The sequence below is a fragment of the Callospermophilus lateralis genome, chromosome 3 (assembly GCF_048772815.1).
Source record: "Callospermophilus lateralis isolate mCalLat2 chromosome 3, mCalLat2.hap1, whole genome shotgun sequence".
Lineage (NCBI taxonomy): Eukaryota > Metazoa > Chordata > Mammalia > Rodentia > Sciuridae > Callospermophilus > Callospermophilus lateralis.
Genome location: NC_135307.1, coordinates 146463253 through 146476265, shown reverse-complemented (window position 1 = coordinate 146476265; position 13013 = coordinate 146463253). Strand labels below are relative to the sequence as shown.

The 13013-nt window shown below is 45.2% G+C and overlaps 1 protein-coding gene across 1 annotated transcript in view; it reads right to left on the bottom strand.

Moving 5' to 3' along the window:
- Lrrk1 (leucine rich repeat kinase 1) overlaps window positions 1-13013 on the bottom strand; it is a 153309-nt gene that overhangs the window by 49274 nt on the left and 91022 nt on the right. Inside the window, exons 7-10 of the mRNA XM_076851422.2 lie at window positions 3228-3454; window positions 2110-2237; window positions 1853-2016; window positions 858-995 (exon numbers count right to left, since the gene is read on the bottom strand). Of these exons, the coding sequence (XP_076707537.2) occupies window positions 858-995; window positions 1853-2016; window positions 2110-2237; window positions 3228-3454 (657 nt within the window). The remainder of the gene's footprint in view (window positions 1-857; window positions 996-1852; window positions 2017-2109; window positions 2238-3227; window positions 3455-13013) is intronic.

Sequence of the window (13013 nt, the reverse complement as noted above, 5' to 3'; positions counted from 1 at the left end):
CCTGGGCTGGGATTGCAGCTCAGTGGTAAAGCACTTGCCCAGCACATGTGAGGCATGGGGTTCGATCCTGAGCACCACATAAAAATAAATAAAATAATGGCACTGTGTCCATCTATAACTAAAAATATTAAAAAAAAAAAAAACAGAGGTAGGGCCTACATGGAGGTCTTCTGGTCACTGAGGGTGTGTCCTTGGAGAGGATAGTGGGACCCTACCTCCTTCTTTTTCTTCCTTTTGAGTATCAACCATGAGGAGAGTGGCTTTGCCCCACCACCAGCTCCCTCATGCAATGTGCAACCTCACTACAGGCTCCAAAGCAAAAGGGCTAACCAATTATGCACTGGAACCTCAAAAACTGTGAGTCCAAAGAAACCTTTTTTCATTATAAGTCGGTTATCTCCAATATTTGTTCCAGTAATGGAAAGCTAACACAGGGAAACAACCCCATCCTCCCGCAACCCTACCACAGCTGTACCCACGGACACATTCTCCCCACCTTCCCATCTTTGCTCCTGACCTGTATATTTTTGATAGCTAAACTTTTCCTTCACTTTCCCCCGCCTGATTTTTTTCTTTTTTTTTATTGGTTGTTCAAAACATTACAAAGCTCTTGACATATCATATTTCATACATTAGATTCAAGTAGATTATGAACTCCCATTTTTACCCCAAATACAGATTGCAGAATCACATCTGTTACACATCCACATTTTTACCTAATGCCCTATTAGTAACTGTTGTATTCTGCTACCTTTTCCCCCGCCTGATTTGTCTCAGGAAAATCACATAGATTTCACTGTAAGCTGGTGTGATTTTTCTCCCCAAAGCTGAAAACGAGAAAGTGCTATTAGACTTACATCAAGCTGAAAAAGTCCCAGGGGAACTTCTTTCAGTGCATTTTCTGAAAAATCCACATCCTTGAGGTGATTTTTCCAAAAGATAGCCATTTTGTCTGGCAGGGATTCCAGGGCATTTTTGGATGCTTTACAACATTTCTAGGAGTTTGATGAGAAAGAAAACGAATATTAATTAGCTTTCTCAATGCAACGGGGCCAAATTTGGGGCTTCCAAATTTGATGTTAAAAACAAGACCATTATAATAGGGCTCTGTAATAAATGCGGAGCAGCGTGGGGAACGAGGCTATGAACTCTCCTTGCCCTCACTGTCCTGCCCTTGCTCCAAGGAAGGGATGGGAACGGCTGCGTTTCCTGGGGAGACGAAGGTGGCTCACAGTCCTTCTCCTTCATTTCAGAACATCCGGCCCATTGTCCGCGGAAATAATGGAACAATTCAGAACCATGCTCTCAAGAGAAGCTGGTTTCCCACACACATATGGTCAGACTAGAAATGTTAATGCGAGTGATGGAGAATTTCCTGGTTTAAAACCAATAGTACCAAAGCACAAATATTCTTTATGCCACTCCATGTTCCATTTGTTTTAACAAGCAAAATTCCCCAGAAACAAAAACACCATTCAGTTGGCAGTGTGGTGAATGCAAATTGTTTCTTGGTCTTATTTTATAGTTGTTGCAAGAGAACTGAACCTCCCTTTGTGGGCAGAACTATCCTCCTGTGCCAGGGTGCAAGCTGCTGCTCTGGAAAGCTCTGGGGGTGTCACTGTGCAGCTTTGACACCCAGAGCCAAGACGGCTGGCTTACAGGTGAGCTGCTGGCCTCAGACATTTTGGCTTGCTGCAATGCTGAGTGTCAGCATCACTCAGCTACAACATGTGACAGTCCTCATACCCACGGTGGCCACCAAGAAGATGAAGTGAGAGAATGAACTCTCTGTGAGGCTCCCATGACATGCAGAGTTGACTGTGGCTTTCATGATTTTCGTTGGGATACTAACCAAAGGGCAGGCCCAGGGCTCTGGAAATGCCTTCAGGTTGTTTCTGGAGACATTCAGACAACTGAGTGACTTGAAAGAGTGCAGGAAAAGGGCGGGGAGCTCTGTCAATTTATTGTCAGACAGATCTAGTTCCTGCAGCTTCCGTAGACCAATCCAGTTAGTGGCTAGAGGGGAAGAAAAAGCATGAATTGGTAAAAATATCCCTGTCAGGAAAAAAAATGACTTAATTATATCAGGTCACTGATGATAAAACATACCACTTTCTTCTTCAAACAATTTCTCTAAGTAATTTTTGGAAGCTGTCAGTTTTTGAAGTCTTGAGAGGTGCAAGAACCCAGGTGGGAGATGGGACAACTTGTTGCTGGAAATGTCAATTTCAAGCAGCCTGTGGTTGGGGAAGAAAAAGTCAAGGCAGAAGAAGAAAGAACAAAACACCACTTTACATATTTCTCCAGAAACAAGGTGTACTTTTTTCTTTTTCTCCTTGCACATGGTTAGAGAGCATGCTGGAAAGGTAGTGCACATGATTAACTGTTACCAGCCTTGGCATAAAGGAAAATCAAATCTTTCCTTTATGAACCTTAGTCCTGCTGACTAACAGGGATTAAAACCTTTCCCAGGCATTGACAGCAAAGTGAGCTGGTGTCCTGACAGCTGAAGACCATGGAGCAGGGTTTTTAATCTTTTGGACCCCTGCAGAGCCATCCATCTGCCCATCTTAAGGACTTTGCTGCATGGCCCTGGCTCTTTAAGTTTGAGATGTTCAAAGCTCACTTGTGAGGTCCATATGCTGACCCCAAGCTCTTTCCAACATCCTTTTCTCTTACTTTAGAGACTCAGCTTTCGCAACCAGCTCAAATCTGAGGCCTTGCAGGTAGGTATCCTAAAGGAATTAATTAAGTGTGAACCTTCGCCTTTTCATGCAACCTCAGGAGAAAGGCTCAGCCTTCTCCAAGGCCTCCAGACAGTGACCCACACTGTCCACTTGATGCTAAAGTTTGGTTTTGACCAAACTTTATGGTTTTGACCCTTTCTCTGAGGTCCTTTCCACTTTCTCTGGGAGGAGTAAAATCATCCACTAGTTCAGGAAGCTTCTGCCCATCATCCTCTGATTCCTGTGCAGGATCGAGATGCCTGTCTTGGTCAAGCAGTTCTGTGCAGCTGTGAGTGAGCTGTATACCTTGGGCCAGATCACCTCTCCAGACCTTTCTGTGTTCACCTGCACAGGGCTGGGAACTTGTTCTCTTGTGCCCTACAGCTTGTATAATCATAGCTACAACTTCCTGCTCTCATCTTAGATAGAATTTCTGTTTTCAAAACCACAAAATACAACCAGGGAGCCTGTGCAGGAGGACAGGTGACAGCCAGCGCGCACCTGGAGCAGATGATTTCATCTGATGACTGCACGCCAGGCAGCTCCCCCAGGTGGTTGTCTGAGAGATTCAGCTTCCGGAGGTTGATGAGTCCCCAGGGAATGACTGAAGGGAGGGAAACCAGGCAGTTGGCAGAAAGATCGAGCTCCGTGATCTGGCAAGAGATGTCTATGAGCCAGTCGAGATCCACCCAGGGCAACCTAAGATGGGACCACTTCACACGAAGTGCCTGGTGTTGGAGAAAAAGGAAGAGCACAGTCAAGTGGTGAGTCCAGGACCAATGCAGGTGTGGAATGAAGCAGGATTCATTCAAGGGCGAGTCTGTGTGCCCACCCCAGACCCAGTCCTGAGATGCTGGGACTATGTCCATCTTGTCTCCCAGTACCTGCCATTGTGGCCAGCACCAGAGTTCTGATCTGATCCGCACCTGCAACCTACAGGTAGTTGCATGGTTACATCAACTCACTCTCCAGCCTCCAGGGGGCGCCAGTGGACTCAGTGGACCCTTAAGGGGCTGGTCCCAGTCAGGGCAGAAGCATGGCAGGAACTGTGTGCAAGGGAGGCCACCCAGGCATAGAGGAGCCTCTCCCAGACTGGAGATGCAGGTTAAGGACCCCCAACCTGGCTTTATGAGTCCTTTCAGGGCTCTCTTTCCCATGATTAGGGCAGCTGTCTTCTGCAGCCACCCTTGCTGTGCCAGACCACATTGCATGCTTTGTGGACTGGCTGCTTCCAAAGTGAGAGACTGAATATACACATGATCCATGGTGACACCATATATGAAAACAGAACTCTGACCCAAATCCACAGGAACCTGCCCAGGAAACCAACCCCTGTAGCTATAATAAATAGCCCAGAAAGCTAGCTGGCTGCAAGTCAGATATGCAGATATGCCAGTCCGGTGAACTAAACAATAATTTCTATGATAATTAGTCCAGAATGGCTAAGATTTTATCAATAAATGATAATTTCCCTTATTTTTTTTCCTGCTTTGGACTTAGGACCAATAATAGAAAAACTAAAATATGCTCCCTAACCAATCCTACGGTATGTCCTGCTTCTTGTGAACAGCCTCCAGCCTCCCCAGGAACAGCCCCCCCCCCACCCCCTCAACCCCGATGGCCAGCCACATGGGAGAGACCTGCTCTTTGTTGCTTTCCTATTCTTCTCCTACTTTAAGACTGCCACATGCAAGTGACAGAGACGGATACCCTGAATGTGGTCAGCCCAGAGTGAAGGCTTTCCTCATTCGGTTGGTCTTCGTTTATTTCCATAAGAGGAAGTCAGAAAGTCCAGTGGTTTGCTGGTGTGGGGTGGCAAAGGGGATCTGGTTAAACACATATGAGCAGACTTTTCCTTTTTGATTATCAAAGAATTTGGGGCTCAATTAGGTCTCTGAGGAGAGGAAATCTGCTTTTTGGCTTGTTTCTCTAAAGCAACTGGAAATCCGTAACGGAAAATTAAAGAAGCAGAAATATAAACAAAAATTAGTGCTTCGCAAATGGGAAATTTAAGAACCCGCAGGGACTGTGGGAAAAGTACCAATGATGTGGGATAAATTGGCTTTCAAAATCTGGCAGCAGCAGAGGTGTTCTTAGATGGCCACTAGATGGCGGTGTGTACTTGTCTTTATGGCAGCCAAATCCTGAAAGGCTGGATTCATACATACTCCTTCAAGCTCTGGTCTGAACCAAAGGAATGATGAGGCTCCAGTCTCAGCCCAGGACACCGTCCCCGTCCCCCAGTCTTTCTTCTCTTTTATCTTAAGTTTGAAAAAAATTTAAAAACTATATTCACGAATTGTTAATATATTGTCACATTTGCTTTTTCTCTTCTCTACAAACACACCCACACCCACACACCCACTTCACTGCTTACTGAGTCATTTGTAAGTAAACAATACGCCATAACACTTCACCCCTAAAAACTTCAGCATGTATTTCTGAAGAACAATGATATTTTCGTACATGAGCTTATAATTTTCAAGAAACATCACATTAATATTATCAAGTCCATAGTCCATGTTCAACATGTTCAAATATTTTCAGTTATCTAAGAAATGTTTTCTATAACTACTTGTGTCCTGATCCTGGGTCCCATCAAGAACCACACACTGTATTTAGTTGTCATGTCCCATTACTTTTCTTCAATCTGGAAGAGTTATCATGCCTTTTTGACATTGGTATTGCCATTTTCCAAGCCATTCCAGTTGTCTTTATAGAATAATGGCCTAATCTGAATTTACTCATTGTTTTCTTCAAGTTTAGATGAAGCACTTTGGAGACAATGTTGAGTCCTTCCCACTGACTCCCACCAGGGGGCAGTAGATGTCATGTGATCCTACTATTGCTGCCAAGTTGGATTCCCTGGTTAAGATGGTATCTGTCCATTCTCTGATTTTACCTTTTGTGATTAACATACAATCTGTGATACTCTGACACTATGTGAATACTCTGTGCTCCTACATCATTGCACCCAGTGGATTTAATATTGTCAATCTTGCTCTGAATCAGTTAATACAACGGTGGTTGCAAAGCTGTGATTTTTTTCCCCTAAATGATGTCTGTTTCTACCTTTATTACTTGGCACTCTTCTGTGCACAAGAGTGCTCCCCCATCATATTTAAATGTCATTCTGGACTCGTAGATCCCTTTAAAAAAATTCAAAGCATCATGATCATTATTTCTTTTGATGTCTAAGTTGTCCCCAGTTTTCCAGGGGGAGTCCCATCTAGGTGGCTTTTGTGTTCCTTTAACATAGCCCTATCAGTTTCTGGGTGCTTCCTTACTCCCGAGCAAAATGGCATGCTCCAGTTTCTTATGCTATCCAAGTCCAATCCCTGGAACCAGTCCTGATTCCCTTTAGTGGAAAATGGAATTGAGAAACCAAGATCTGGGTGTTAGGTGTGCTTGTCACTTCAGCTCTACATTTATCATGAGTGCGTTCTGATGCCCAATTCAAACTCAGCACATTGTGTTCTTCTTAACCTTTCATTAATTCCTAACTGCACCACCCTTTACTTTGGTATTATTGGTTTTAATCTATTAAATAAGTGGTTTGGGTCAGATGATGTCCAAGTCATTTTTGGATCCAGGGTATTTTCTGGCTGCTGGTCTGCAAAGCACTGTGGGCTCCCCTCACTGGGGAGTCTTGGGGTAAGCCTGCGATCAACTCAGCAACAGGCTGAGAGGAAGTCACCAGGCAGTCTTTGCAAAGCCAAGTCAAAGACAGCCTTCTGCAGGGCCTCGCTGTCTCCATCCTGAGCTCACAGAGACATACCTAGGTCCTGGGAGTTGGGGCCAGACAGCTGGACGCCAAACCAAGGTGTCCAGATTGCATTCCAACTTCTTCCACTCCCTCTGTATGGCCATGGTGGTTGTTACACATCAAACAATTTGGACACAAACTTAAAACAGCAACCAAATGCAAGATGAAAAGAAGGTTTCAAAACCAACCAGGAGACTGGTTTTTGTTTTTAACTTTGACAACAGATTTTAGGTGTCTGTGGAAAGTCTTACAAATAAAAATCTGCAAGACAATGAGAATAAACAAAACAATAGGAAAGAATTTGATTGTTACTGTGACATGAGCTAAATGTGACACAGATGAACTAGACGTCCTTGGGAGACAAGTACCGAGGTTGCTCTGTGTACCACGCTACAGTGGTAACCTCCTTACATCTCCACGTCTCCTGACCTGGAGGGGCAGCCTTGAACTGCATAAGGAGCAGGCTCAACCTCGGTTTGCTTAACTAACTCCATGAGATCTGCGCAGCTTGCAGGGGGAGGTGGACACTTTCTCAGGCTTCATCCAGCTCAACTTCTCCTATATTAAGTTCCCCACTGAATCTGTGCTGTCCTGACTCAAACCATAGGTCATCTTCCCTGCTCTGACAGGCGGCCTAGCCATTCAGAACCTGGATGAACACACCTCCCAAGCCCTGGACTTCCTTTATGGCTCCACATAACGTACAGCATGCAGCAGACACTAAAATGTTTGGGTACAGAGAGAGCACACAGCCCCCAAGACCTTCAGGCCCTCCTTTCTATATAGCTCTAATAAGATCAATCATCTTAAAATATCCTCTATATCATCTTAAAATGTCTGCTAAAATTCCTCCAATTGCTCTCCCACCCCAGCTTTGCCTTCAGCAGAAGATCCTCACGCCTCCAGGATCTTCCCCTAACCCACGTTTCCAACTTCCATTCTCATCCTCTTACTCTACAACCTTTCTCCGCCTGCCAAGAGCAGTAGTTGTCCTACATTCCTGCTGTTTGCAGGACTAATTTGTTCTAGGTGAAAGAAGTTGAGCAGGGGAATCAAGGCTGAAGAGAATCCACAATCAAAGAGCAGACACTGCTTTCCTGGAGAGGAACCACAGGGCTCAGAAAGTAGGTCCAACCCTGGCATTCACAGGATGGGAGTGAGGAGTAAGAGGATGTGGACTCACTATGGGTAACTGTCCCAGGGTGCCCAAGGGCTGCCAGGTCCTCTGGGGCTCCAGGTGTTCCCCCTAGGATAGCGTTGTCATGGTGACAGAAAGGTGGAGATGAGAAGACTGCATGGGAAATACAAGGTTGGCTGGGCCTGGAGCCAAGAAAAACCTCGAAAACACTCCTAAGAGCTTGCCTCCTTTAGATGGTGGGTGTCCTAAAGTCAGCAAGGGCTCCAAGATTCCATGGGCAGGGTTGATCTGTTAACTGTTAAGTGTTAACTGTCCTGCTAGGAAGTGGGGTGGGAATAAAGCTGCAGCACTGCAGACAGAACCAAACCCAGAGAGGTTAGGGTCCAGAGGGAAAGAGGTATGCACATGCACATCTGGGCATGGTGTGCCTCTCGGGCTGCCCTAGCTCAAGGGTTCCTTGATCTTCATGGACTCATATGAGTACACAGTAGGTGGTGGACCACCCAGCTAAAGAATGCTTCATGGAAACCTTCCATGCTTCTTTTGGGGTGACCATCCTATCAGAAGAAAATCACCAAGAAGAATGAATGGCCATGTGTACTACTGACTTCCTTAGACACTGGGGAGAGGAGGAAGCAGAGGCTGCTGCCAGGTTCTAGAGCTCCTTTTAGGTCCTACGCCAGCGGGTTTCTTCGTAACCAACATCTGATAAACTCAAGTGCAGAGAGAAGTGGGAAAAGACAGAAGAGGTTTGAAAACATGACAACACTCTTGGGAGAGTCACATGGCAAAATGGTATCTGGGTTAGACAGAGGTAGACAGACACGTAAGGCTTCCACCAGATCTTGGGTTGGTTTGGGAACTTTGGTTTACACAATGCATTGTCTATCTGGTGCACAGGCATTCCAGGGTGCTTAAGTGTTCACAAAGTGCCACAAAGAAAGGAGAGAGAATGTCCAATTAACATGATGTCCATGCACTTGACACAGAAACAGGCCCAGCAAGCCCTGAAGTGCTTATTGCTTATTTGTGTTTAGTCCAGGCATAATAACAATAAACAAGGGTCTGGGGAAGCGCAGCCAGCCATTGCATAATGCAGTCCATGAAGGCTGAACTGCAAAATCAAAGACAGCTGGCTGCAGACTCCCACCAACTCAACGGTCAGCCACACCCACCCCTGCGTACACAGACGGAAAATGTGTTCTTGTTTGTCTTCCAGCTTGAGCCCTTTAAATGGCAGGCTAAATAAGAGGAAGTATCACTCTCCCCAGAAGGCCCAGAATCATGACTTAGAAAGCTTGTCTTCTTAGGCCTTGGTAATGACCGGGATGGTTTCAAGAGGATTAGATGTGTTTAAGGGCCATGGGTTCCCTACAGAGTGATGCACAAGGATGGTCTCCATGGAGCCTGCTGTCCAGGGAAGCAGTTATCTATCCTGACACAATGCTTCTGGAAGTCACTGGACACACATGGTACTGGCCACAATGACATCTTTTATGTTTCGATGTCAGTTAAACCCTACTGGTGAAAGAAAGGGCTAATCAAGAGACTGGAGTCCACAATGCTTTTTAGCCTGGTTTTGAAGCTCTGGAGATTCAGGCTGACACAGAAAAAGATTCTTGGCTCCTGGCACAGGCAGGTGTGCCTCTGCCTGATTTTGTGTTGACGTTCACGCCTTAGCAGGTCTCTGCCGACCCCATAAGGCAGAACTCATAGCTCTTCTTGCTCTGTTCCCAGCTCATTGTTCCTGTTGGTTGGTCTGTGCTAAACATCTGTCGGTAATTGGGTCAGGTCGTCCCCACTGGAGACTGAAAGTCCCTCGAAAAAGATGTCCATTCAGTTAAGACACACATGTTAAAATGGCAGGAATACATGGAATGTTCTATGATTTATTTTTCAAACCTGGGTCCATACAAACTCAAGTTTTGGAGGTAAGCAAAGATTCCTGCGATGATGGTGGAAGACACTGTCTCCTTGTTGAGCCAGCCAGTAAGACAAGAGCCATTTTTATAAAACTAGCGAGCAGCTGGAAAAGGTGCTCAATCTACTGGTCTAATTTAAAAGGAATCAACTCCCTCAAAGGCCTGAGGAACAAATCAAAGATAACACCCCAAAAATAAAGAAGCTCACAGCAGCAGACCCAGTGACTCTGGGCCCCAGAGCCTCACACAGATGGTGACACGTGAAGACTTGTGCCAAGTCAACTGAGCGAGACCAAGGACAGAAGAGAAGAAGTGGTGGCTGAAGAAGGGGGTCGACGCACTCGTGCTGACAGGTTGGGGTAAATTTCAAGCCTACAAGCAGGGAACCTAGATCGTCAGGAGCATCTCTGAGTGAGAGGGATCCGGCTGGACAGAGAAGGAGCCATGCAGGGACAGCAGCTCTGTCCCCACCGCCTTGTGCATGCCAAGGCTCCAACAGAACCAGAATAGGCTGTGCCTTGACCTTGACCCCAGACAAGATCCTCAGTGAAGTCTTCTAAATACCTACTTCTCAAGTCTCTGTGTCTGGTGGAAACAGGCTGTTAAGGTGAGGAGGACACTGAAGACGATGGAAAGGACACGGAAACTTGACTGCTGTTGACCTTGCACAAGTGGCTGCCCATGGAGGGTGAATCCAGGCTACGTGCAACGGTTGCAAGGTTAGGGCGATGGGTTGAACGTGTCCCTCCAAAAAGATATGCTGAAGTCCTCCCATGCCTCATACCTCAGAGAGTTATTAACTAGAATTAGGGTCTTTACAGAGGCAATCAAGTTAAAATGAGGTTATTAGGGTGAGCCCTCCTCCAGGGCGACTGGCGTCCTTATGAGAAGATGACGTGAAGACACACAGGGAGAATGTGGCCACGTGACAGGAACGATGCACCTACTAGCCAAGGAACTCGAGCATTGCTGGCCAACGCCAGAAGCTGGGAAGTGCGGCAGGACGCCCCCCTCAGAGTCCTGGAAGGAGCCAACACTGCCCAGACTTTGATTTTGAATTCCGGCCTTCAGAAACTTGAGAGAAACAATTTCTGCTGCTTCCAGCCACACAGGTTTTGGCCTTTGGTTATGGCAGCTCTGGGAAACTCACACACATGGTGACCCATGACAGGAGGTGGGGAGGAGGAGTCAAGACCCGAGGGCCCAGGACATTCCACCAACAGAGCCCGCGGATGGAGACGGGAAAAGAAAGTACCAGATTCTTAAAAATCTGCAGGGCTGCCTGCTGAGAGAGTAGGTTAGAGACGTACCACTGAAAGGCAGAGAAAATGCCAGTAAGACCAGCCACCCAATTAGGGGAGAACCTGTGAGGACGCTGTGGTGTAAAAGCAGAACTTCAGAAAGGTCTTGAGAAGAAGAACCACAGAGAAGAGGGAAGGGAGAGATGAGGAAAGGCAGCAGAGATCCTTCTAATCTCAGAAGGGTTTCAGTTAATTAAATGACCGCAGGAGAGACAAAAATGAAACCAGTTCTGGCCCAAGAGCCTGTTTGCTAAAAATGTTGTAAATATCAGAATTAACGCTGGTTAGCTGCCAACATACTGTAAGACAAACAAACAAAGGAAACATTGCCACAGAAGCTCAATAAGTGAGAAATGTTAAATACAAAGACAACTTACAAGACTAACTTCTGATTATAGATTAAGTAATAAACACAGCAATCTACGCTTATAAGCATTCTGTGATGGAAAATTTTAGGTGTTAAAAAATATTTAAAAAAATCCATATAACCGGAAAAGCATTATTTCTGGTGTTCCACCTCCTATGCCCCACCCTGTGGCTCTGGGGACGGAACTCAGGGCCTCACACATGCTAGTCAAGTGTTCTACCACTGAGTTACATCCCAACTCTTTTTAAATTTTATTTTGAGGCAGGGTCTTGCTTTTGATCTTCCTGCTTCAGCCTCCTCAGGAGTTGGAATTGCAAGTGTGTACCACTCACTATGTGCAGCTGCATTCTTTCTTGATGGGTCTGTAAGTTGGTGGACTAACTGGTGGAAGATCCCATCTCAGCGTGGGAAGGTACAATCTCATCAGCAAGGGGCCCAGATAGAACATGAAAGTAGGGAAAAGTGACTTTCTTCCTCTCTCCTGGAGCTGGGGTGCTCTTCTCCTACCCTTGGATACCAGAACTCTATCTTCTCTAGCCATCGGACTCTAGAGCTTACAGCAATAGTCCCTGGATTCTTAGGCCTTCAGACTTGACCTGAGCCAATTTATCAGCATCCCATGGTCTCCAACTTGCAGATGGCCTGTAGTGGGAATTCTCAGCATCCACAATTGCATGACTCAGTTCCTCTAATAAATCCCCTCTCATGCATCCATCCTACTGGTTGTCTCTCTCTGAAGAGCCCTGTTTAAACCAGGTACATTTGAGACCAGACTCTGTAGGTGAGCAGTTTGGAAGCGGAGCTAGGATCGGATGGTAACACTCTCTTGGCAACTCCTTTAGGTGTGTGCAAAGCACATTTTCACCCTAACTCTAAGCTTGACAGCAACCCTTTAAAGTTGGTGTACTTCTTCACAAAAAAACCTTAGAGAGGTGACCTGTTCAAAGGCCATAGGATCAGGATGGCAATTTGGATGCCTGGTGCTTGATCTATTTCCCTTCTACTGTGCCTCTATGTTCACCAATCATTGGAAAGCTGACGGAGCAATTCAAAGGCACTAGGAGAGAAAAACCAAGGCAGTGCAATCATGATAAAAGACAAAGGACTGCAACGCCCAAATGCCATGATGATGAATCTCTATGTTACGACACAGGATAAAATAGTTAAAAGAAACATGGAAATGCAAGAAAGGCATTAGCAGAATGTAAGAGATGAAATACACACAAAAAATAGAGAAATTATGGAATATACATTAAAATAGCAATGGGAGATTGACAAAGGATTGGGGCAAGAGAAAGAATTCTGTTTTACATACACAAGAAGCTTTCTTATTGATTAATTAGATTCTGAGATATAAAGGAAAAGCAAATTTAAAAGGTAGGCTTCCTATGCACCTTATCCCTTGTCATATGTATCTTTTGCCCAGAAGACAAGGTAAAGAAAGAAACTAATGAAGAAAGGAAAACAAATATGCTCGATTGTTTGGACATTAAATACACTCTTTTAAAAAATGCTGGAGCGGATGAGTAAAAACCAACACCCAAGAGAGACACTTTCAGAATAATGAAAACTTCACAATTAATGGAGAAGAGAAGGTACAACTCAGATCACAGTAAAAAAAAAAAAAAAAAAAAAAAAAAAAAACTTGTAAAAATGAAACAGAGAACTTGCCTCAATCCACTTTGAACAGAAAGTTAAAAGACAGGAGGAAAATGAAAATAATTAGACTAAGAAAAGAAAGACCAAAATTAAGTTAAAACAATGAGGTCAACACATAAAATCAATTCTAGGGT